Raw genomic sequence first — 24,673 nt, 5'->3', positions numbered from 1 at the left:
CAGACAGTGCCTTGGGGCAGCTCTTTTAGTATTAGTGAGTGAAGAAGATGTGGTGGTGCACATTTTTATTCTGTTTATTTTATTCTCTCAATCTTATTGCAGCAGCACCTCACCCGTCCCTCGGTGCAGCTCCTTTAGAGACAAGGGGCCATCTCAGCAGGGGCTGCTGCAGCAGGGCAGGGGCAGGGCCAGGCACATCCCAACGCTGGCGGTGCTCGGAGTCTGTCGGCCTGTGCAGTGCAGGCAGATCAAATCAATCCCAATTGGCAGAGATTTCCACCACCTGCTATTTCTGCCCTCTTCTCCTCCATGGATTTGACAGCTCTTGGTTTCCTCCCACAGAGCTGGAAAGCAAAATGCCCGCCTGCCCCATGGCCATCCCTGCTGGCTTCCACCGCTCCAGCCTTGTCCCTCTTTCTCTCCCCTTCACTTTGCTCCACTTTCTCCCTGCCAGCTGGCAGCAAAGCCATTTCAGCCACTGGCACCAGCTGCCTCCTCTCCCTCGCTCCCGTTTTGCCCACTCGGAACTCCCGGAGCCGCCGTGGGGCCGGGTCCTGGTGCAGGGAATGATGGCAGCGATTCTTGGGCTGGGCCGGGCCAGGCCAGGGGCCCGGGGCAGCAAAACCGCTCTGTGCCTCTGCTGCTGCCCCTGGGCAGGCAACAGAGCACAGCAGGAAAGGCTCGGGGCTCTCAACAGAGGCAGCCAGAGATCTCTCAACATCATGGGCTGAACAGGCCCAGAGCTGGGGCGTTAAATTGAACTGAATTTATTATCAAAGAAATCAGAGCAAGCCAGTGAGATGTACACCAAATCTAAAAAATGCACCTTCTCCACACTGTTCTATCCTTCCTGGGCTTCACTTTGTCCCCAGTTCCCTCCCTCCCTCCTCCCCACACAGCGGCACAGGGGGATGGGGGTTACAGTCACGTCATGTCACTGCTTCTCCTGCAGGGAGACAAATCCTTGTCCTGCTCCAGCCTGGGATTCCTCCCACAGTCAGATGCTTCACAGCAGACAGACAGACAGCAGACTATTCTCCACAGTCAGGTGCCTGATGCCAAAAGTGGGATTCCTCCTCAGCATGTGTCACCTGTGCTTCCTCTTTCAAAGACAGTCGAAAAGTGTCACATTCTGGCCACTTTGTGATGATTTCCAAGATCCCAGGGCGATTTGGATTTCCCATTGGAGCTTGTTGTGCAATGAGGGCAATGCACTCACTCCAGGCAGCATCGGGGGCAGGATGGATTGCAGAGCCTTTTCCTTTGCACACCCAGCCCAGCGCTGGCACTGGGCATGGATGAAGAGGCACTGAGGTGACCCTGAGAGCGAGGGCAAGGCACAGGGTGCAGCTGAGCAAGGACAGCCCTGGGCTGGGCTGAGAGGTGAAGCTGGCACTGCCCAGCATGGAGAAGGTCCTTTCTGCAGCCCCAGTTACAGGGGAGCCTGGGCCCTGCTGCAGACATACGGCCGCTCGTTTGAGCAGAACTCACTCCTGAATCTCTCCTCAGCCAGGTACACACAGTCGGAATTGCCGAGGACAGGAACCCTGCAGGGAGGAGCAGAGGCAGGCTGGCTGCCAGGGGAACACCTTGTGCCCTGTGCCCCAGGCCCTGCCCGGCTCCCCGGCACTCACCGGGAGCTGTAGCTGCTGCCGTCCCCCCAGTGCAGGCGCTCGCCCCGTCTGCGCAGCCCGAGCCAGTAATCGCCGTTCCCGCGGAGGCGGAAGAGCAAACCCTGCCCAGGAGAGAGGAGTGGGAGCTGCCCCGGCCCTCGGGGGGACCCGTGCCCGGGGCTGCCCCCGCCCGCCGGGGCTCCTTCCCTGCAAGGCCCCGGCCCAGGGCTGCAGCCCCGGCCCCACGAGCACCGAGCCCGGCCCAGGAGCACCCCCAGGCTGCCCTCAGCCACCCCACACCGCCCGAGCCCCTCACTCACCATGGCCTCCTCATCCTTGGCAATGGCCAGGGAGGCCCCGAGCTCCGAGCACCGTTCCTGAGCCTGCTCCCAGCTGCTGTAATCCCTTGACAAGTAATAGCACACCCCATTGTAGCCAACCCAGCCAGGGGGACAGCCCAGAACACACTGTGGAGTGGCAGGTGTCACTGGAACCTGTGCTGCTGCTGCTGCTGCTGCAGGGGGAAGAGGAGAAGGTGTGAGGATTCCCCTCTGCAGGGAGCAGGGAGCCCGCTCTGCCCCGAGGGGCTGGGACCAGGCTGCTGCCCCTCTCTTACCTGCCAGCACAGCCAAGGCCACCCCCAAAGCCAGCAGCAGCACCAGGAGCAGCAGAATCAGCAGCGCCGTGCCCACGGGATGGCTCCTGAAGCATTCACCTGGAGCAGGAAAGAGCTGCTGGCTGCCAGAAGCAGAGCCGGCCCTGCAATCTGCTCAGCCCATGGCCAGGGAGCACAGCAGGGACCCCTCAGCCCGTGTGGCCCTCACTCAGCTGGCAGCCAGAGAGCCAAGAGCCTGGCCACAGGCAGGGACACAGCTCTGGGGACAGCCAGGGACACAGCTCTGGGGACGGGCTGCAGCAGGAGAACTGCACAGCCTTGGGGGCAGCTGGGGCTGCTGCTTCCAGCCACTGCTGGGGCCCAGCAGAGCACCAGGCCTCTTCCAGACCTCGGGAAACAGCCACACACCTGCCAGCCCTGGCCTTGGCAGGGGACACTGGCCCCTGCCTAGAGGCCCCAGGGGTGGCCCTGCACTCACCCAGCAATCTTCTGAGGTCCCTTTTGTGTTCATTGCCGGTTGCTGATGTGCCCTGGGGATCCAGGGGCTCCCTCACACTCCCATCCCTGGTGCAGAATCCATTCTCCACATCTTCCCTCACTGCTCGCTCACAAGTGGCAGCCCCCTGCTGATGCCAAGTGGCTTCTTGTGCCCCAGGCGAGTGTGGAACCCCGGCTGCTGGTCCCTCCTGGGGATGCTGGGGCTCATTCACAACTCCACGAATGGAGCACAATTCACTCTCCTCCTGCTCACAGCCGGAATCTCTCCGCCTGGAACAATCAGCACCTTGCTGCCGACCCATCAGGAGTGCTGACAGATCCTTTGGGAGCTCGGCCTCGGGAGCAGCTTTGCAGCCGCGCTGCTGGCACCCTGCAAGGGACACGCAGAGAGGTCGCTGCTGGTGCCGGCCCTGCGGCAGCCCGAGGCTCAGGAGGGCGCTGCCAGCTCTGGCTGCGCTGTCCCCGCTGCCCAGAGCTGCGGCAGCAGCTGCGGAGACAAGCGCAGCCTGCGGGAGCTGCGCGGTGCCCGCAGCCCCGGCCCGGGGGCTCCGCAGCCGCTGCAGCCCAGCTCCGTGCCGGGACAGGCGCTGACAGCGCTGCGAGCTGCCGCCTGCTGCTGGCCCGGGGCAGCTGCGGCTCCGAGTGCGCCTGCCGAGGGCCAGGAGCCAGCAGCGCCGGCTGCTCGCCATTGTCCCCGCATTCCCTGCCCCGGCGCCTGGCAGCCCGGCGACACCGAGCTCAGCCGGCACGGCCGCTGGGGCTCCCTGCCCTGCCCGGGTGAAAAACGACCCGGTAACTTTGGCTTTCGCATTTACCTATTAGCCCATGCATGTTGTTAGCGATTATAGCTATTTCGATATAGTATCAATTATAACTCTTTCTAGCTGGATGCTAGTACAATATAATCCATCAGCTTAAGTATGCACTGTATTGCTCATAGACATAGTAGTGTAAAGTATATAACATCTATGTATCACTTATGGAAATAATAGTGTGGTGAATGTACTGTATTATAGATCTGAGCAAAACATCAGATGTGAAAAAGGCTTTTGTGTAACTAAAAACAGTGTAAGGCCATCCATTGACTAGGATGTCCAAGACATACAATAATGGTGACACAAACCAGAGCACCGGAGGACAATTAGAGAATACCACGTTAAAGTTAAGGGGAACATACTAAACGTCTAACATCTAACTACGGAAAACATCCTTATCAGAGTATGTGAAACAGCAAGATGGAGACACAAGAAAAAATAAAACACATTGACCTGACACCCAGGATGTCATGCAGATTAGAGTGTGAAGAAGTCAGACAAGAGTTCCCACAACATCAGAAAGTTCGAAAGAATGTTTGAATAAGGCATGAAATACAAGAACAGGCATGGACCTCCGCAATATATAGTATAAAAATAACGTTGTCTGTATAGCCTGGTGTGTTCTTTGGCTGTTTACCTGGAGCACCCAGCACTGGAAATATCCCTTTTTCTATCCTATTACAGTTACAACTGTTGTTATTATTACTGAACTTTCAAAAGCTGAATGCTGGAAGAACATTGTCTCAAATTCCTGAGGCAGTCACTGCTGATGTATTGGTTCCATCATGTGAATTCACTGATTTTTAGAAGAGGCATTGTTCGTAAGATGTCATTACCTTGTTTATAAGTGGCTTTTCACAAACTTTGACACATCTCTGTGTAACTCTCCACAGACACGTGTCGCTCTGGGATCTCTGTTCTGTTCTCCAGCTGCAGATGCCTCTCTTTGAACAGGCTCTGCAGCCGTTCCTGCCCTGCCTCCTCAGCCTTTGCTCCCTTCTCTTGTTTCAGCAGGGTTGCTGTGCCTTGAGCCAGGGCTGGCTCCTGATTCTCCTGTGCTTTCAGAGTTCCAGGATAAGATCTCTGGGCTCTGTGGAAAGCCTCACCTGAGCTGAGGCTCCTGTGGTCTTTACCAACCCTTCTGTGACACATCCTTGTGGGGCAGGGCTGTGAGCTGCTGAGGGCAGGGCTGCTCCTGCTCTGAGGGAATCAGACACAGCCCCAGGTATTCTCACAGAAGGAGATTTCCCTCAATTTAGCCTCCAAAACGGAGGGAAAATGCAGTTGCCCTCAAGAAAGACCATTCTGGGGGCTTTTCCACATCTTTTCCATTAGTGAAGGTCCCTTGAGATGGAGGGTCCCCTCGATGGCACTCTTACAATGCCTCATCAAGAGGTTCCTCTCAAGGGAAGCCCTTTCAGAGCAGGCACAGCGGGGTTTGCCCTCAGTTTGAACCTGACAATGATGAAAATGGGGCTCTTTCCCTCAATTCAAACTGCACCATAAAGGTTTTCCCCTTTCATTTAAACATGGAAAATCATGGAAAATGGGGGCGCCACCAAGAGAGGCACCCAAAATTATGAAAAAGGTGTGTTTTCCTTCAACTGAGACCCTTCAAATCCCAGGTGAATGGGGATCCTCCCCAGATCAAACACAATCACAGAAAAGCTTTCCCCCCTCCATTTAAATCCCTTTTCTCCTCGTCACCCCCCATTTTTGGGGGCACTGGGGAGGGACTGGGGGCACTTCCCCCTCCTCCCTGCTCACCCCTGGGGCTGCTGCACCTTGCAGAGTGCTGAGCACTTCCCTCCCAGTTCCCTACCAGTGTCCCTCTTCCTGGCAAGCCCCGGCAGGGATGGGGAGAGCCCTGGGCAGGAACTGGGAGCACCATTCCTGCCCAGGGCTCCTGAGATCCCTCCCAGTGCTCCTTCTTGCTCACTCCCGCTGCTTCCACCATCCCTCCCAGTTCCCTCCTGGCATTCCCTGTGCTCCCAGTTCCCTCCCAGTGCTCCCAGGATCTCTCCCAGTGCTCCCAGGAGCAAAGCACTGGGGCACAGCCTGCTCTGCTCTGGAAGAGGCGAGACTGGAGCTGCCAGGAGAGAAATCCCGAGTGGAAAAGCATTCCCTGCAGAGGAAGGGCTCTCCCCTCTCTGAGCACAGAGGCAGCTCAGGCTCCGGTGCTGACTCCAAACCGCTCCAGCTCCGAGTCCCACTGCCCGAAATTGGGATGGCCCCACTTCCCAGCGCCCTGCTCCGAGCTCACACGGCTGAGGGGGCACTGCAGATTCAATAATTAATGCTCCTGGGCACTGCTTGAGCTCTGAGCTGCACACTGTCACACAGCACAAAACCCTTAACCAGGATGGGTTTCTCCTGCTGGCACAGGAAGAGAAGGAGAAATCTGACAGGAATGTTCTCCATCGTTCTGCCCAGGCTTTGGCAAACACTGCAGCTCCTGCACTTCGGGAATAACAAGTGGCCGATGAGAAGTGACTTTGGTGTCAGTGAGCAGGTTATCATGGATTAATCTCGCACTGGAGAGCAGTCTTCACACCCACTGCTCTCTGCATCACCCAAAGAGTTTGGAGGCTGCTGCCCGGCAGCTCCTGAGTTGTGTCTTGCTTGTCAATCTCATCTGCCCCTTGTTTAATTGTAAAAACATCAATAAAATGCAGGGAGCATTGGCCCAGGGTCTCAGGACTTGCATATCTCTTCCAAAGGAAGGGAAGAAAGAGTGTTTGTCCCAAACCACAGAGTTTAAAAGTTCATGTTATCCACATATATTTTTAAAAGGAGAAGAGGAAGAATAAAATATCAATCACTGTGCCAGTGGCGCTCCAGCCTATTTCTCTTCTCTTCTTTTATTTCTACAATACTTTAAAATAGGTATACTCTAAATGAAAAAACAAAAACAAACAAACAAAAAAAATACAACAAAAAACCCAAACAAACAACAACAACAACAACAACAACAACAAAAAAAAGAAATAGAAAACACTCAAGATAGCTTTTATGGGAACCTGGTTTAATGCACTCCATTTCTAAACAAGGAGTGCACAACGCTCCTGCACTCCCTGCCAGGGTCATTCTTTGAGCCTTGGATAAAGGCTTCAAAGCAGCACAGAGCTTGTTAAGCACCAACAACTTCATAAAAAATGCAAATCAATACCATGGAGATAGCCTGACTTTAAAACCTATTTTAAACCTGAATTAAAGAGCGGTTTAATTGTCAATTGACAGGATTAGAAAGGTTTCCTTAGCAGGTGTTGAGACGACAAAGTATGGGAGAGGACGGAGCCTGGAATTGGGGAAAGAGGGGGAAAACCTTCATTTGCACAGTGGGTTTTTCACTATCATGCTGACAGCTCAAGGAATTGCAGAAACCATTCTAATCTGAAGAAAGGAAAACCTTCCAGGATGTTTTTCATTTCAGCAAGGGCCTAAGGAAGCCCTTAGCAGCAGCAGGAGATTGGGATAACTGCAAGGCTGGTTTCTGGAGCAGAGGGAGCAGGGTGTGCTCCTCAAAGCCAGACCTTCACCCACAGCAGCCAGAAGGCAGAAAAACAAGGATCCAACAAAGCCTTAAGTGGGGAACGGGTTATTATCAAGGGTTTTCTAAGCAAAGAAGGTCTGGGAAACAGGACCTGGAAGGTGAGAGAGGAAGGAAAACGGGAGGCAGCTGAGGCCTCTTCAGATTCGAAAAGAAACGAGGAGGCAGGACAAGGCTGGCACTAAGTTCTATCGCAGCCGGCACGCCCCCTGTGGCTCCCTGGCCGGAGCACGGAGCGGCTCCTGGCACAGAGGCAGCGCCGAGAAGCCTCGGCCCCGGAGCAGGCAGGATGCGGCGCTTTCTGCCCCCGCTCGGCGCCCGCAGCGCTTTGGGCTCCCAGGCACCTTCAAGTTCACGCCGGGCCAGCCCCGAGCCGGGCACGGACACCTCCCGCCCCTCGGGGCAGCGGCCCCGAGCCCGGTGCCGCACGGCCGGGAGCTGCCCCGGGCACGGAGCAGCCGCCTCCGTCCCAGCCGGAGCAGCCGGGATGAGCCAGCGCTGCCGCGGCCCCGGCTCCAGCCCGGCCATCCGGGCACGGAGGAGACCGCGGGCAGCCGCTCCCTCGGCCATCCCAGCGCAGGGGGGACACGGGGGCAGCCGCCACAAGGAACTCGCCAGAACCCCCCGTGCCCCTCAGCGCGGCCCCTCCGCCCGCAGCGAGCCCCGGGCTGGGGCAGCACCGACCGCGGGTCCCACCTGGGCTGCAGCCGCCGGCGATCCCGCTCCGCTCCCGGGCAGACACCGCGGGCACTGCCGCTGGTGTCGCAGGACAGACTGCCGGCGCTCGAGATGTTGTTGCCGCCGCCGCCGGAACCGGACTCCGCCTGCACTCGAGTTGCTGGCGCAGGACGGAGCCGATGTGGGAGCGGCTTTTGGCCGCTCTGAGCAATCAGCGTGCGGGGATCAGCGAGGGCGGGGAAGGGAGCGAAGGCCAGGGCGCGTCATGTAAATCACCGTGGCAGCTTTGTTTTCTTGTAGGACGGTGACTCCCGGCCCCACATTGGGAGCCAGAGGCACATTCAGAAACAGAAGCAACGCGTGGGGAGCAGTCAGGTCACTCCGGTCCTGCAAAAACCTCGCTAAGAAAAACGGCCCCACTTTGTTGGAGCCGGTGAAGAACCGCAGCCCCGGGGAAGGAGCTCCTGGGGCTCTGAGCAGTGAATTACCGCGGGGGTTCTTGGGCTGGGCCAGGCCAGGTGCCCGTGCCAGCGAAACCGCTCTGTGCCCCTCCTGCTGCCCCTGGGCAGGCAACAGAACACAGCAGGAAAGGCTCGAGGGTCGGGAAAGGCCAGGGAGAGATCACTCCCCGGTCACCGGAATAAGGGACACGACCGGGGGGAATTCTCGGAATTTCTTATCAAAGCGATCATTGCAAGAGAACGAGAGGCGAAGCAGCAGGTCCAGCCTCGGCAGCAGGACTGTGCCCTCGGCCCTGGCCGCTGCCCGAGGGGATGAAGGATGCCCGGCCGAGCAGCGGCTCTGCCCAGCACGGGGATGTGCCCGCAGCCCCCGCTCCGTGCCGGGCTCGCAGGGCCGAGCGCGGAGCGGGGCTGAGCTGCTCCATGGAGCTCCCAGCGCTGCCGGCTCCGGCGGGCGGGCACGGGCCGTGCCGGGCGTCCGGCGGCATCGCTCGGTGCCGGGCGGGTTTGCCGTGCCAGGGACCGCCTGAGTGCAGCGGCAGCGCCAGCCCATCCTCGCCCTTCTGTTCCAGCTGCTGCAGGAATTAAACCAGGGGAAACTCCCTCTTGTCGCCAGGTCAAAGCCCTGAATCCAGGGGAGAACGGAGCTTCCCTCTCGATTTAGAGCCCTACATGATGCATAAGGAGCATTTCCCCTCAGTTTAATCCCGAATACAACGTGAATCAAGGGGGATTTTCCTCAATTTAGACATATAAAATGAGAAGTGCAGTTTCCCCTCTTTAATTTCCTTCAAGAAAGACCATTCTGGGGGCTTTTGGACAACTTTTCCACTTGTGAAGGTCCCTTCAAATGGAGGGTCCCCTCGATGGCACTCTTACAATGGCTCATCAAGGGGTTCCTCTCAAGGGAAGCCCTTTCAGAGCAGGCACAGCGGTGTTTGCTCTCAGTTTGAACCTTAAGATGATGAAAATGGGGCTCTTTCCTGCAATTCAAACTGCACCATAAAGGTTTTCTCCTTCTGTTTAAACATGAAAATAATGGAAAAGAGTGATTGCCTGCCAAGGGAGGCACCCAAAATGATGAAAAGGTGTGTTTTCCTTCAACTGAGACCCTTCAAATCCCAGGTGAATGGGGATCCTCCCCAGATCAAACACAATTACAGAAAAGCTTTCCCCCTGCATTTAAATCCCTTTTCTCCCCGTGATCCCTCCTTTTTTGGGGGCACTGGGGGGGGACTGGGGGCACTTCCCCCTCCTCCCTGCTCACCCCTGGGGCTGCTGCACCTTGCAGAGTGCTGAGCACTTCCCTCCCAGTTCCCTGCCAGTGTCCCTCTTCCTGGCAAGCCCCGCCAGGGATGGGGAGAGCCCTGGGCAGGAACTGGGAGCACCATTCCTGCCCAGGGCTCCTGAGATCCTCCCAGTGCTCCTTCTTGCTCACTCCCGCTGCTTCCACTCTCCCTCCCAGTTCCCTCCTGGCATTCCCTGTGCTCCCAGTTCCCTCCCAGTGTTCCAGGATCTCTCCCAGTGCTCCCAGCAGCAAAGCACTGGGGCACAGCGTGCTCTGCTCTGGAAGAGGCGAGACTGGAGCTGCCAGGAGAGAAATCCCGAGTGGAAAAGCATTCCCTGCAGAGGAAGGGCTCTCCCCTCTCTGAGCACAGAGGCAGCTCAGGCTCCGGTGCTGACTCCAAACCGCTCCAGCTCCGAGTCCCGCTGCCCGAAATGGGGATGGCCCCACTTCCCAGCGCCCTGCTCCGAGCTCACACGGCTGAGGGGGCACTGCAGATTCAATAATTAATGCTCCTGGGCACTGCTTGAGCTCTGAGCTGCACACTGTCACACAGCACAAAACCTTAACCAGGATGGGTTTCTCCTGCTGGCACAGGAAGAGAAGGAGAAATCTGACAGGAATGTTCTCCATCGTTCTGCCCAGGCTTTGGCAAACACTCCAGCTCCTGCACTTCGGGAATAACAAGTGGCCGATGAGAAGTGACTTTGGTGTCAGTGAGCAGGTTATCATGCATTAATCTTGCACTGCAAAGCAGTCTTCACACCCACTGCTCTGTGCATCACCCAAAGAGTTTGGAGGCTGCTGCCCAAGGACCCTGAGTTGTGTCTTCCTTGTCAATCTCATCTGCCCCTTGTTTAATTGTAAAAACATCAATAAAATGCAGGGAGCATTGGCCCAGGGCCTCAGGACTTGCATATCTCTTCCAAAGGAAGGGAAGAAAGAGTGTTTGTCCCAAACCACAGAGTTAAAAAGTTCACGTTATCCACATATATTTTTAAAAGGAGAAGAGGAAGAGTAAAGTTCCATTTACTGCGCCAGTACCAATAGGTGCTCCAGCCTATTTCTGTTCTCTTCTTTCACTTGTAGCATCTCTAAGGATACTTAAAAACAAACAAAAACAAACAAACAAAATAAAAACAACCAAAAACCCCCACGGAATTTAAGCTGAAGGAGAAGCAAACTGGCTGCAGGCTTGTGGCACTCTTGTGGGTCTGGTGTAGAATGTTGCACTCTGCTGCAGCCCTGGGGTTCATTCTGGGATGCAGAGAATCAGAGTTTGAAGGTGCTGTGCTGAGCAGGGCCTGAAGCAGAGCCAGGGCAGTGAACATGTACTTGCTGTAAATCAGCCTGGGACCACTCTGACACTGGTGCAGGTCCAAGTGCTGCCAGCTGAGCTGCTCTCTGGCACTCACTCTGATTTTGTGGTCTTCAGAATTTTTCTCTTTTATGCCAAGGATTCTTCCACTCAGTGTTCCATGTCTAATGCATACAGGCTTCAAACTTCTGAGGACTTTTAAGTTCAAATTCCCAAACTTGAATCCTGCCTTGAGAGAAACCAATATGGCTTGTGCCTGTGTCAGGTTTATGCAACCATTACATCTTTATTTTCTTTAATTTTTTTTTTTTCTATTTCAGGTCATCTGATGAATCCCATGTTACCTTTGACGTGGATTCTTTTACAAAAGCCCTGGACAGAATTTTAGGTGAGATTGTTTCTTTATTTGAACTAAATCCCTGCACTGATTTCTTTGCTGCTGTACTGACACAAAATAATGTCCAGGGGCAGACTCGGAGGAGCTGGATTCTGATGATGTGGATGAAGAGGAGGAGTTTGGTTTCTCAGATGAGGATGATGAAGCCCTGGATGCTGGGAACCAAAGGCAGGAGCAGAAGGTGTCTCCTGAGGAGCTCGTGGGCAGTCTCAAGGCGTACATGAAGGAGATGGACCGTGAGCTGGCACAGACCAACGTAGGGAAAAGTTTCACCAGCCACAAGGGAGGGGTGAGTGTGCCTTGAGCTCGGATTGCAGCAGTCATTTCCAAGCAGGAAAGGTGCTGCAAGTGGCCATTCTGAGTAATGGGATCAGAACCTTCCCATTGTGTGGACCTGCACCACGATACCTTTGATTTCAAACTAAAGCCTCCCTAAGCTTTGAATTTGCCCATCTTTTCCAAGGCTTAGTTCCATTTCCCTGGTTTCAGTAGTGGGGCAAGCAGCTGCAGCTTCACTTGTGAGTTCCTGTAGTAGTTTTCTCCCATGGGAGGCTGAGCCAGGACTCGGCAACACTTTCTTTCCTTCTCTTGGAACTTGATCTGGATAATGGACAGTAGTGATTTTTAGCTGGTGTGAGCATTTGGTGGCTGAATTCCTGTCTGTCAAGACTCAGGAGTGTACTGGAATTGTTAGCTGCAGAATTGTTGTTTCTTTTCTCCTGTGGTTTGCCTTTTTTCTCTTAAATCTGCTCATGCACTTTGATAAACCTTTCTCTCTGTACTCGCTGCAGGCAAGTTCTGTTGGAGCAGCCACATCTGAGAGTGCTGGCCCTGATTGTGGAGCTGAGGCTGAGCTGGCACCCGTGGATGTGGACATGAACCTGGTGGCAAACCTGCTCGAGTCCTACAGTGCCCAGGCTGGCCTGGCAGGACCCACCTCGAACATTTTACAGAGCCTGGGGGTGAATTTACCTGAGAACACAGAGCTCCCTGGCAGCTGAGCACACAGGGAGAGCCTTTGGACAAGACCTGGCTGCTGGGGAGATGAAGCACACACAGACGAGCTGGATGTGGAAGAAGAGGCCAAAGGTTTTAATTTGGAGCATTCTGTTCATTATTTGTCACTTCAGCAGAGTGAATTGACCTGAAAAAGGTTTCTGTTTGGACACAGTCTTGGGTGGAAATTAGATTTTCCCAGTGCTGACACATTTTCAGAAAATTGAAAAATGATGTTGAGTGAATGACTCAAATGAGGTTTTCTTTTATTCCAAAATCTCTCTTCCATTATCCCAATCCGTGATCCACTTTACCACATTTCTAAAATGTCCTTTTACCTATTGCTAAGTGGGTTCAATATCTGGAAGCAGTTCTTGTTCTGAAAATGCTGCTGCCTTCAGGGATTTGCAGGAAGAGTCTCAGGGATTAGGGAATGCTGGTGAAATGTTGGGCAGACATTTAATCCTTCCCCAGAGCACGATGCTGCATTGTAAGAACTTCTGACAATTCTGTAAGAGACTGTTCCTTATTAAGCACAAGGATTTGAAGAGTCATTGGATCAAATGTGTCAATATTGGCCAGAAGTGTTTTTAAAATTTATTTCAGTAAAAACAGAAATACAACTTGATTACTGCTTTTTTTTGGAGGTATGCATAACTTCCTCAGTGCAGTATCAGTTCTTGGACTGAAAGCATTTTCAGAATTGTTCATTTTCTCAATGAATTCCATTATTGCTGAGTGTTGGTGTCATGCCAGCAGTAGCTGTGTGTGAGCCCAGGCTGAACAGTTTGGGGTTTTCCTTCAGTGGAAATGTGGCTGGAAGGCATGCAGCACGTTGCTTTCATGTGGAATGAAAAATCTGTTTTAAATATGACACCTTTAGTTTTAACAAGATAAATTTGAAATCAAATACATAGACATTGTTGATACACAGACACCAGCACTGCAGTCCTGCTGAGTCCAAATCAGCTTCTTGATTTCCCTTTATTTCTTTTTCATTCAGCAATTAATCAGTTGTCCTCCACTGATGTTGTGTCATTTACTTTGTCAGCAGTTCAGGGAGAGCACTGGCAGGTTGGACAGGGATTAGAGATGGACAGCAAGAGCTGGGAAGTTCTAAAGAATGTTTTGCCAAATTTCAAGGAATTTGGAGTGATGAGAGGTGAGAGACTCAGACAAATCTATGGTGGGAAAATGGGGTTAACAGAGGTGTTTTAATTCAGACAAGGATAATGAGCAGTTAGTGGTGGAAAACAGAGGTACTTGAACCTTGGGAAGGGTTTGTGTTTGGCCAGGGAAGGTAATTCACACTGAAAATTTATAAAATTCTCCACTGATGAGTTAGATCAAGTTTAGATACTTTAAAACATAATTGAGTTGAAGAACATGATCCCATTCAACTGCTGTGTGACCTGTGCTGTACAAAAGGTCCAAACAGATGGAGGGACTCCCTTAGTGAATGAGGAGAACTCCTAAGCTGAGGTTCAGAACAAAGCTGCTCTTTTGCAAACACTCCAGCTGGTGTTGCTGCTTGGATAATCTGACTTTTCCATCAGTGGGGCTGGGATTTCTCTGGGGCTGTGCTCATCCCAACTATTTCCATTTCTTCAGCAGCTTCACAGTGGAGCCCTCCAAGGCTCTGGAAGTGCTCCCAGGAGAGTTTGCCAGGGAAGAAGAAGCATTTCCATGCTGCCTCTTCCACTGCTGTGAGGTAACACACGAGGCATCTCCTCTTTTAATTGTGAGAGTGTTTTTAGTGAAGGAAGCCTGATGGAATTAAGTAGGGAAGACAGGTGTGCTGTGGTTCCCTTTCAGTGGATTTCTATTGACCTCTATTCTGAAGTTGTTTAACTGGTTGATTTTCCCTTCTTGTCTGTGTTGAAGCTGGGGGAATCCCCATTCACCTGCAATGTTAAGGGTATCAATTGAAAGAAACCCAGCCTTGGCCATGATTTCAGGGCTATCAGTGGATGGGGAATCCCCCTTTTCTTCCTGAAACAGATCAGGGAAGACCCTTTTTGTTGCAATTTTAATGGTATGAAATGAGAGCAAACCTTCCATTTTCATCATCTTTAAATTAATGAGGAGTCTCTGTTGTGCCTTATGTTTTTGGTTTAAATTGGTAGATAAAATTTCATTCCATCAATTTGAGGGGTTTATATTGAGGGGCAAAAAATGAGCTGGAAAAAAAAAAGCGGCAAAAAACGGGGGAAAAAAAGATGTTCAAAAAGGGTAGGGAAAAGAATGGCAAAATGATGGGGGAAAAGGGTGGCAAAAATGGTGGAAAAGAAGTGTGGGGGGAAAAACATGGAAAAAAAGCAGAGAAAAAAGCGGGGTGGGGGGGGAAGATGGCAGGAAAGTATGGCAGAGGTAAAAAATGGAGGAAAAAATGTGGTGGAAAAAAAGGGCAGAAAAAATGTGGAAAATGAGGAAAAAAAAGCAGTGGAAAAAAGTGGGGAAAAGTTAAAAAATGGAGATGGCAAAATACTGAAAAGGTGGCATTTAAGAAGCAGGAAAGCTCTAGAAAGGTGAGGAGAAAAGGGTGCAAAACATGAGCAAAAAAAGGATGGAAAATCTGAAGGAAAAAGAGCAGGACTGCCAGAGGTACCCCCAAACTTTAGGCCCCCTCCCAAATCCTACAGACCACCCCCACATACCCCCAAGAGAGGCCCTCCAAACTCCACAGACAAATTAGGTCAGACCAGATTTTGGATTTTTTTTTTTCGTTCTTGAGGGTTATTAACCTTACCTGCAGTTATAAGGCCAAATAGATTTGGAATATATTCTAATTTAATCTAGCTCTCCTCCGTGCTGCATACTCACAGCAGCCATATTTAACTCATATGATGTGTGAATTGCTTCTGTCCCTATCCCAAATGTCATCCTTCCTGGTGTCTCAGCTTCTTTTTAACATGTTGGTAAATCTTCCGTGTCCCTGTGCAGTATTTCCATGGGTAAAAACACTGAAGAGCACTAGCTAAAGGATGCTGCCTACAGCTGGGCACAGGGACCAGTGGGAAAGGATGTTACAGCAGCATTTTCTGTCCCTGTGCTGATGCTGCTCTCCCTGGGAGGGAGCTGGGAAATCTCTATTTCTGCTCCTGTGCTCTTCCTGATGGTGGTCACAGCTGATGCCAACCCCAGTTTTCCCACTGTAATGCTGATTCTGGACCTCTGAGTGTACCTGCTGGCCTTGAAAGTCCCACTGATGGTTGTTAGGGAGAAGGCAAGTCACAGCATTTCCGTGTGGAAAGGGAAACGTGTGGCTGTCCCTCAGTGCAGCTCTGTTAGTGGCAGAGGTCAGTGGCCATTCCTGGTGCAGTTCTGTTATAATTTTTTCTTTTACCATTCTATTTTATTCCCTTCACACTTCCCACCACTTCCCATGCCTCACTTCTTAACCAGCACTGCCCCAATGGTCCCTCAGTGCAGCTCTTTTAGATGTGGGGCAGAGACCACTGCTGGTGCTGTACTTTTATAACATTTTACACCATTCTCTCTATTCTATTCCTGATATTTCTTCCAGCCTGTCCCCACTGTTCTTACACCCTTCACTGCCCTGACAATCCATTCATCCAGCTGTATGTGTGACACTTTGGCAGAGGGAACTGATGGTGCAATATTTTTAGAATATTTTATACCATTGCCTTCATATTTTGCTGCCATTCCTGTGATTCTTTTTAATCAGCATCACCACCCAGACAGTGCCTTGGGGCAGCTCTTTTAGTATTAGTGAGTGAAGAAGATGTGGTGGTGCACATTTTTATTCTGTTCATTTTATTCTTTCAATCTTATTGCAGCAGCACCTCACCCGTCCCTCGGTGCAGCTCCTTTAGAGACAAGGGGCCATCTCAGCAGGGGCTGCTGCAGCAGGGCAGGGGCAGGGCCAGGCACATCCCAACGCTGGCAGTGCTCGGAGTCTGTCGGCCTGTGCAGTTCAGGCAGATCAAATCAATCCCAATTGTCAGAGATTTCCACCACCTGCTATTTCTGCCCTCTTTTCCTCCATGGATTTGACAGCTCTTGGTTTCCTCCCACACAGCTGGAAAGCAAAATGCCTGCTTGCCCTGTGGCCATCCCTGCCACCTTCCATTGCTCCAGCCTTGTCCCTCTTTCTCTCCCCTTCACTTGGCTCCACTTTCTCCCTGCCAGCTGGCAGCAAAGCCATTTCAGCCACTGGCACCAGCTGCCTCCTCTCCCTCGCTCCCGTTTTGCCCACTCGGAACTCCCGCAGCCGCCGTGGGGCCGGGTCCTGGTGCAGGGAATGATGGCAGCGATTCTTGGGCTGGGCCAGGCCAGGCCAGGGGCCCGGGGCAGCAAAACCGCTCTGTGCCTCTGCTGCTGCCCCTGGGCAGGCAACAGAGCACAGCAGGAAAGGCTCGGGGCTCTCAACAGAGGCAGCCAGAGATCTCTCACCATCATGGACTGAACAGGCCCAGAGCTGGGGCGTTAAATTGAACTGAATTTATCATCAAACAAATCAGAGCAAGGGAGTGAGATGTACACCAAATCCTAAAAATGCACCTTCTCCACACTGTTCTGTCCTTCCTGGGCTTCACTTTATCCCCAGTTCCCTCCCTCCCTCCTCCCCACACAGCAGCACAGGGGGATGGGGGTTACAGTCACGTCATGTCACTGCTTCTCCTGCAGGGAGACAAATCCTTGTCCTGCTCCAGCCTGGGATTACTCCCACAGGACAGTCAGATGCTTCACAGCAGACAGACAGCAGACTATTCTCCACAATCAGGTGCCTGATGCCAAAAGAAGGATTCCTCCTCAGCAAGTGTCACATGTTGTTCCTCCTTTTCCAAAGACCGTCCAAAAATGTCACATTCAGATCAGTTCGTGATGATTTCCAAGACCCCAGGGAGATCTGGATTTCCCTTTAGAGCTGGTTGTGTGATGAGAGCAATCCCGTCGACCCAGGCAGCATCGGAGGCAGGATGGATTGCAGAGCCTTTTCCTTTGCACACCCAGCCCAGCGCTGGCACTGGGCATGGATGAAGAGGCACTGAGGTGACCCTGAGAGCGAGGGCAAGGCACAGGGTGCAGCTGAGCAAGGACAGCCCTGGGCTGGGCTGAGAGGTGAAGCTGGCACTGCCCAGCATGGAGAAGGTCCTTTCTGCAGCCCCTGTTACAGGGGAGCCTGGGCCTTGCTGCAGACATACGGCCGCTCCTTTGAGCAGTTCTCACTCCTGAATATATCGTCAGCCAGGTACACACACTCGGAATCGCCAAAGACAGGAACCCTGCAGGGAGGAGCAGAGGCAGGCTGGCTGCCAGGGAACACCTTGTGCCCTGTGCCCCAGGCCCTGCCCGGCTCCCCGGCACTCACCGGGAGCTGTAGCTGCTGCCGTCCCCCCAGTGCAGGCGCTCGCCCCGTCTGCGCAGCCCGAGCCAGTAATCGCCGTTCCCGCGGAGGCGGAAGAGCAAACCCTGCCCAGGAGAGAGGAGTGGGAGCTGCCCCGGCCCTCGGGGGCACCCGTGCCGGGGGCTGCCCCCGCCCGCCGGGGCTCCTTCCCTGCAAGGCCCCGGCCCAGGGCTGCAGCCCCGGCCCCACGAGCACCGAGCCCGGCCCAGGAGCACCCCCAGGCTGCCCTCAGCCACCCCACACCGCCCGAGCCCCTCACTCACCATGGCCTCCTCATCCTTCAGAATGGCCAGGGAGGCCCCGAGCTCCGAGCACCGTTCCTCAGCCTGCTCCCAGCTGCTGTAATCTTTTGAGAAGCCATAGCAGACCCCCTTGTAGCCAACCCAGCCACGGGGACAGCACTGCGGGGTCGCAGGTGTCACTGTAACCTTTGGTGTTGGAACTGGAACAAGAGAAGGTGTGAGGATTCCCCTCTGCAGGGAGCAGGGAGCCCGCTCTGCCCCGAGGGGCTGGGCCCAGGCTGCTGCCCCTCTCTTACCTGCCAGCACAGCCAAGGCCACCCCCAAAGGCAGCAGCAGCACCAGGAGCAGCAGAATCAGCAGCGCCGTGCCCACGGGATGGCTCCTGAACCATTCACCTGGAGCAGGAAAGAGCTGCTGGCTGCCAGAAGCAGAGCCAGCCCTGCAATCTGCTCAGCCCATGGCCAGGGAGCACAGCAGGGACCCCTCAGCCCGTGTGGCCCTCACTCAGCTGGCAGCCAGAGAGCCAAGAGCCTGGCCACAGGCAGGGACACAGCTCTGGGGACGGGCTGCAGCAGGAGAACTGCACAGCCTTGGGGGCAGCTGGGGCTGCTGCTCCCAGCCACTGCTGGGGCCCAGCAGAGCACCAGGCCTCTTCCAGACCTCGGGAAACAGCCACACACCTACCAGCCCTGGCCTTGGCAGGGGACACTGGCCCCTCCCTAGAGGCCACAGGGCTGGCCCTGCACTCACCCAGCAATCTTCTGAGGTCCCTTTTGTGTTCCTTGCCGGTTGCTGATGTGCCCTGGGGCTCTCTCACACTCCCATCCCTGGTGCAGAATCCATTCTCCACATCTTCACTCACTGCTCGCTCACAAGTGGCAGCCCCCTGCTGATGCCAAGTGGCTTCTTGTGCCGCAGGCGAGTGTGGAACCCCGGCTGCTGGTCCCTCCTGGGGATGCTGGAGCTCATTTTCAATACGAATGGAGCACAATTCACTTTCCTCCAGCTCACAACCGGCATCTCTCTGCCTGGAACACTCAGCACCTTGCTCCCGACACATCAGCAGTGCTGACAGATCCTTTGGGAGCTCGGCCTCGGGAGCAGCTTTGCAGCCGCGCTGCTGGCACCCTGCAAGGGACACGCAGAGAGGTCGCTGCTGGTGCCGGCCCTGCTGGACCCTGAGCTCAGCCGGCACGGCCGCTGGGGCTCCCTGGCCGGAGCACGGAGCGGCTCCTGGCACAGAGGCAGCGCCGAGAAGCCTCGGCCCCGCAGCAGGCAGGATGCGGCGCTTTCTGCCCCCGCTCGGCGCCCGCAGCGCTTTGGGCTCCCAGGCACCTTCAAGTTCACGCCGGGCCGGCCCCGAGCCGGGCACGGACACCTCCCGGCCCTCGGGGCAGCGGCCCCGAGCCCGGTGCCGCACGGCCGGGAGCTGCCCCGGGCACGGAGCAGCCGCCTCCGTCCCAGCCGGAGCAGCCGGGATGAGGCAGCGCTGCCGCGGCCCCGGCTCCAGCCCGGCCATCCGGGCACGGAGGAGACCGCGGGCAGCCGCTCCCTCGGCCATCCCAGCGCAGGGGGGACACGGGGGCAGCCGCCACAAGGAACTCGCCAGAACCCCCCGTGCCCCTCAGCGCGGCCCCTCCGCCCGCAGCGAGCCCCGGGCTGGGGCAGCACCGACCGCGGGTCCCACCTGGGCTGGGGCCGCCGAGCTCCGCCGCCGCCTCGCCGGGCTCCGGTGCCGCCTGCTGCTGTCCCGGCCTCACGCACCGGGCACGGCCACCGCCACCGCGGGTTAGAGCCGAGGTGTGGGAGAGCTTTTGCCCGCTTTTACCAAGCAGCGTGCCGGGGAAAGCGGCGGGGAGCTCGCCTGCCTGCCGGCCGCCAAGAAGAGATCTGCCCGCTGGGGATTACATTTAATATCTGGGAAGCCGATTTGGCGGGCCGGGCGCTGGGAGAGGAGATCGGCCCTCAGTATCTGCCCCGCTGGTCGGCTCGAAAATGCCATGGGAGCCAGGAGCTGAAAACCGGGGCGAGCCCGAGGAGGGGCGGCCGACAGGGTTTGTTTTTTTTCCTGTCCCGAAAAAAAACTGCGCTAAGAAAAAGGGCCCAACAGAAGAACCGCAGCCCCTGGGGAGTCTCAGCAGGCGGCTGCTGCAGCAGGGCAGGGGCAAGGGAAGACACATCCCAACGCTGGCGGTGCTTGGATTCTGTCGGTCTGAGCAGTTCAGGCACATAAAATTAATCCCAATATTCGACAATTTCCACCACCTGCTATTTTTCCCCTCTTTTCCTGCATGGATATGACCGCTCTTGGTTTCCTCCCATCCGCGGCTCCGTCACCGCCTCACCGAGCTCCGGGTGCCGCCGCCGCTCCGATCCCGGTGCACAAACTGGAGGGGGGTGGCACCAAGATCGCAGCCGGTCGCGCCCCGGAGGCGTACCCCGGCCCCGCCCCGGCTGCTCCCCGCTGCCTTTCCAAGGATCGACGCCTTCCCCGGGATCGGTTCGTTTCCCGGGATCGACGCCTTCCCCGCTCTGGCGCGGCAAAATGCCCGCCTGCCCCATGGCCATGCCCGGTGCCTTCCACTGCCCCAGCCTTGTCCCTCTTTCTCTCCCTTTACTTTGCTCCACGTTCTCACTCCTCCTCCTCTCCCTGCCAGCTGGCAGCAAAGCCATTTCAGCCACTGGCACCAGCTGCCTCCTCTCCCTCGCTCCCGTTTTGCCCACTCGGAACTCCCGGAGCCGCCGTGGGGCCGGGTCCTGGTGCAGGGAATGATGGCAGCGATTCTTGGGCTGGGCCGGGCCAGGGGCCAGCAAAACCGCACTGTGCCGCCGCTGCTGCCCCAGGGCAGCCTCCCGGGCCCGCCTCCCCACCCACGTAATCGGTGACCTCAGCGGCCCGCTGATCCCGCCGGGCACGCCCGCTCTGGCACGCCCGCACTGGGATGCCCGCTCTGGGATGCCCGCACTGGGATGCCCGCTCTGGGATGCCCGTACTGCCGGCCCGGCTCGGTTCACGGCGCCTCGCCCCCGGACCCGGAGCTGCCGAATGGCGCTGGCACAGGGCACCTGCGGCTCGGTGTTCGCGTCCCGAGGGTTAAGACGTGCTCAGCACTGTCCCCCGCATTCCCTGTTCCAGCGGCTTGGAGCCCGGGGACACCGAGCGCCGGCACGGCCGCTTTGGGTCCCTGTCTGTGAACGGGGGAGCCCAGCAAAAGGAACTCGTCAGAAACCCACCATGCCTACGCCACACCCCCCCTCCGCCCGCAGCGAGCCCCAAGATGGGTCAGCACCGACCGCGGGTCCCACCTGGGCTGGAGCCGCCGCCGAGCTCCAGGTGCCGCCTCTCCGGGCTCCAGGTGCCGCCTCTCCGGGCTCCGGGTGCCGGTGCCGGTGCTGCCGCTCCGCAGTGACACGAACCCGCCGCCACCGCTCCGACCGCGCCCACAAACTGCAGGCGGAAAGGGTGGCACCAAGCGCACGCTTTTGGCCACTTGGCCAATCAGCGTTCGGGATCGCGGGGCTCGGAGGCGCACCCTGTTGCCTTCAGGAACGCCCTAAAATGTGCTGAAATGCTTTTGGAAAGTTAATACTGTGTTTGTAGTGAACTCTGATTTCTCTGAGAATTGTCACTGGAGAGCCTCCAAGCGGTAAATGCTGTGCCTTGTTATTATGTGCAGCATAGGACAATCTAAATTCTTTAACAGAAATGCTGATAACGTTTACCACAGGCTATTACACTGAATACAATCTCGAGAAGATTCCGGTTTGTTGGGCAGTTTGCCAAATTCTACATTGTTGGTTTTTTCCGTACAATTGCATTTTAAAAGGACTTAGTAAATTTATGGTTCCATAAAATTTGTGGCTACCGTCAGTTTTTCTCAGTGTTCAATGACATAGGGTCGACACATTTGTTACACTTCTCTAATCCCTCCAGTAAATCCATCATGCCGTTATTTCAGCCACGCTTGGTTCACATTTTCAGTGCCCTTTGGTATTAACAGCAGCAGAATAAGTTACATTTTGTAGTACCCAGAACTTTAAAGGATATTGATTGTTAGTTCGGTTCTCTTTTATTTGGTTATGGTTTTAGTGTTGCTCAGATTAAGCAAATTAAGATCTGACTAATGTTTTGTTTTATTACTCTGTTAATTTTGTTAAGTGTCATTTGTCTCGAGGTGTATTTCTACAGGTGTTATAAATGAGAAGCTTGACTAGGCTAATATTCAAGCAGCAATCAATTTATTAATTAAGATGGTAAAGTATGAGCAATACAGCGCTGGGTACAGTGGGGGAAATTTTCCCTCCAACTGCACACCAATAGTTGGGGTTTACAGGTATTTATAGGGGCATTCATAAGCTTTCTCAGCAGTTTCTGTTCCAAATTTTTACATCACAATTCTATACACTATTGTGATTTAGTTTTTCTCAGGATGTATCCCAGAAAGGAGTATCCCCAGATGGCGGGGTCCAGCTTCCAAAAGAAGAGAGAAGTCTCCCAGCTGGCGAGGTCCAGGGTCCAGATGTGGGTCCACCTTTTAATTGCAAGGACTATAAATCTCATACCAGTGATGTCCAGCTTCCCTTGGTCGAAACCATCAATCCTGGAGGTGATGTTCATCTTCCTTTCTCAGACTGCTTTTCAATATTTTGTTAAGGCATTAAGGTAAGCATATTTCCTTTTTATATATTCTAAAGCTATAGTTTCAAAGATCCTTACTACAAGCAATATTCTAAAATTATACTTCAAAAGGTTATTATGGCAAAACTCTTTTTAGCTAGAAGCAGAAAGTTCCTGTCAAACAGCAACATCCTTAAAGCTTTAATTCGAATGCTCCTAAATCAACTTAAGACTTAAAAAGGTTAATTGCAAACAAAGGATCGGTTCAAAGGCCTTCTCCCATGCTGTACTCCCTCAGTTATTTATTAGAATTGTTTTTATAACTGTCCCATGGTCAGTTTCCACACACATCACAACCACAGATACACAGGTTGCCTGTATGTACCTGACACGAAACACAGCTTTGTATTTCACAGGGAGGACATGGATTTGCCTCTGAGAGCACAGGGGGTTAAAAGCAGAGAACTCCCAAGGGAAAGCTCTCTTGGTTTGGTCCGTGTTATAAATGAAAAATGAAAAATAGCCAATTTTGATAAAAAAATTAAAAATAAATTTATTTCGTGACCGTAATACAGCCCCGACAGCCACCAATCAATCGTAGCGTACCACCCCCGGGAGGTGAGCCGGGTGAACGTGAGGTTTGCCTCTATTGCACCAAATTCTCCTCGTCCACACCGACTGCTCCGAGGCAGCAGTTCTTATACGATTTATTTTGCCCGCGGTAGAGTCCCTTTGTCTCTTTCTAAGTTCTTCATATTCAAGGTGGTTTCATTCTTCGGTTTGGGCTGCACAAAACCTTAGTCCAGGAATAGGATAATACACTTCCCTGATTCCTGGAGTCTGGCATTCAGATGGAAGGTGTTGAAGGCTCTGGTCCTCTCAGATGGGTATCCTGTCCGGGCCATCATCGCTTGGGGTGCACGTTCCTGTGAATGCCCATCTCCTGTGCAGCCGAGGTTGTCTTTGCATGTAAATGTGGTGGTGCCTCTGTCCATCTGCCGCGGTTTCGCCATCCTGGGGAAGAATCTCTCCCCCACCTTGTGTACCGGCCGTTTATTTTACACATATATATTTTATACATCTTTTATTTCCACAAATTACTAACCATATTTCTAACAATTCCCTCCCCTCTTTTATCAACACATTAATTCGTGGATCATTCTAAAAATTAACCCTCATGTTTTATTTTTAGGTTTTTAGTGACTCTATACATGTGACTTCCCTTTTTTAATCGTCCTGAGGTATTTCTTGGTATTCCCTGAGTTCTGACCTGTTATGCTCAATTTGCTTTCCAAATTGAGCTAGGGCGTTAGCTGCCCATTTATGTGGAGTATCCTCCTCTAATTTCATAATTTTTGACACTGGATTAGTTTTCCCTGTTGCAGGTTCTGGGCCCATTGGCATGGCTGCGATTTGCATCCCTTGTACTACTGAGTGTATCAGTCGGATAAAGCGAGGGATCAGACAGGTAGGAAGATGACTCCGGCTATGGAACAGATTATAAAGAACATTAACTTCTTCCACCACGCCCCATTAAACAGGTTGTCCCACCAGGAAGCGTTTAGGATCGAGTTCCACTTCTGGATGGGCACATGGGCCACCCTTTTTATTTCAGCTGCGAGTCAGTGGATAGTCTCCCCATAATCGTTAATTTCAACGCAGCATTCAGACTCATTGAATTTGCCACATAGTCCCCCTTCTTCTGCTAATAGGTAATCCAATGCTATCCTATTCTGGTAGACAAAGCCCTCATCTGGGAATGCTGCCTGGATAGTAACTCCAGGGCGTCTGCAGTGTGGTTGGATACGATTTCCACCACTGCCTGGAGTCTGGTTAAACGGTTCAGGAGATATATCGGGGTACGGTAACCCCAGCTACTATCCTGAGCCCAGGTAGCAGGTCCATAATAAAAACATTCCGCGGGCCATTCCTCCTCCCCCCATTTCTGGTTACCTTCAAAAATTGGGAATTTCTTTCTTACCTCTCTCTTTTGAAGGTCCAGGGTCTCATATAGGGGAGCCCCTAGTGAGCTGCTTTCTGACCGAGGCAAGCTGAAGAAGGCTGGCCTGATCAACCCCAGGGTGCATGACCCCTTCCATTTCCAAAGCAGCTCACTGTATGCTTTTTTCTGACAAATCCAGTATATTCCATTCGGTGCTTTCCAATTCTTTACATCCTTTGGTTTATCCCAAAAGTCTTTTAACCCCCCTAGGGA

At 53.9% G+C, this 24,673-nt stretch overlaps 3 protein-coding genes across 10 annotated transcripts in view; 1 reads left to right on the top strand and 2 right to left on the bottom strand.

Annotated features, from left to right (window-relative positions):
- LOC135306246 (protein ecdysoneless homolog) overlaps nucleotides 1-24,673 on the top strand; it is a 101,857-nt gene that overhangs the window by 37,212 nt on the left and 39,972 nt on the right. The window contains exon 4 of one of the 4 annotated variants that reach the window (XR_010367056.1): nucleotides 23,844-23,862. The exons of 2 other annotated variants lie outside the window; for them this stretch is intronic. The gene's annotated coding sequence lies outside the window, so the exon portion shown is untranslated. Of the gene's footprint in view, nucleotides 1-22,259; nucleotides 22,380-23,843; nucleotides 23,863-24,673 lie in introns of those variants that run through there. One more of the 4 variants, XR_010367055.1, reaches the window with a different exon arrangement.
- Nucleotides 724-21,070, bottom strand: LOC135306235 (killer cell lectin-like receptor subfamily G member 2). Of its 5 annotated transcripts, none has more exons than XM_064429853.1 (7): nucleotides 20,185-21,070; nucleotides 7,789-7,805; nucleotides 2,708-3,097; nucleotides 2,230-2,328; nucleotides 1,934-2,124; nucleotides 1,635-1,735; nucleotides 724-1,547 (listed from the first exon to the last, which is right to left on the bottom strand). In XM_064429853.1, the coding sequence occupies exons 1-7, from the start codon at nucleotides 20,511-20,513 to the stop codon at nucleotides 1,433-1,435; spliced, it is 1,242 nt and encodes a 413-aa protein (XP_064285923.1). In that variant the 5' UTR covers nucleotides 20,514-21,070; the 3' UTR covers nucleotides 724-1,432. The 5 variants fall into 5 exon arrangements, with proteins under 5 accessions (XP_064285923.1, XP_064285924.1, XP_064285921.1 ...); XM_064429854.1 differs by having other exon boundaries at nucleotides 1,934-2,121; XM_064429851.1 differs by having other exon boundaries at nucleotides 1,934-2,131; nucleotides 2,231-2,328.
- On the bottom strand, nucleotides 16,649-21,293 carry LOC135306244 (C-type lectin domain family 2 member D-like). Its single transcript, XM_064429873.1, has 6 exons — nucleotides 21,147-21,293; nucleotides 18,591-18,968; nucleotides 18,137-18,235; nucleotides 17,862-18,040; nucleotides 17,563-17,663; nucleotides 16,649-17,476 (listed from the first exon to the last, which is right to left on the bottom strand). Exons 2-6 carry the CDS (start codon nucleotides 18,898-18,900, stop codon nucleotides 17,362-17,364), a joined length of 804 nt encoding a protein of 267 aa, XP_064285943.1. The 5' UTR covers nucleotides 18,901-18,968; nucleotides 21,147-21,293; the 3' UTR covers nucleotides 16,649-17,361.

Source organism: Passer domesticus, chromosome 8, assembly GCF_036417665.1.
Source record: "Passer domesticus isolate bPasDom1 chromosome 8, bPasDom1.hap1, whole genome shotgun sequence".
Taxonomy (NCBI): domain Eukaryota; kingdom Metazoa; phylum Chordata; class Aves; order Passeriformes; family Passeridae; genus Passer; species Passer domesticus.
The sequence above is the reverse complement of the archived record's forward strand: the minus strand, read 5'-3'. Positions and strand labels throughout refer to the sequence as shown.

Excerpts from the sequence above, each read along its gene's own strand:
- LOC135306244 (XM_064429873.1), bottom strand. The coding sequence starts at position 18,900 with ATGTGTCGGGAGCAAGGTGCTGAGTGTTCCAGGCAGAGAGATGCCGGT. Across the intron at positions 17,664-17,861 it reads TGAAGGATGAGGAGGCCATG|GGTTTGCTCTTCCGCCTCCG; the intron begins GTGAGTGAGGGG and ends TCTCCTGGGCAG. Across the intron at positions 17,477-17,562 it reads GGCAGCAGCTACAGCTCCCG|GGTTCCTGTCTTTGGCGATT; the intron begins GTGAGTGCCGGG and ends TCCTCCCTGCAG.
- LOC135306235 (XM_064429851.1), bottom strand. The coding sequence starts at position 20,513 with ATGGCTTTGCTGCCAGCTGGCAGGGAGAGGAGGAGGAGTGAGAACGTG. Across the intron at positions 2,329-2,707 it reads GGACCTCAGAAGATTGCTGG|GTGAATGCTTCAGGAGCCAT; the intron begins GTGAGTGCAGGG and ends TTCCTGCTCCAG. Across the intron at positions 1,548-1,634 it reads GGCAGCAGCTACAGCTCCCG|GGTTCCTGTCCTCGGCAATT; the intron begins GTGAGTGCCGGG and ends TCCTCCCTGCAG.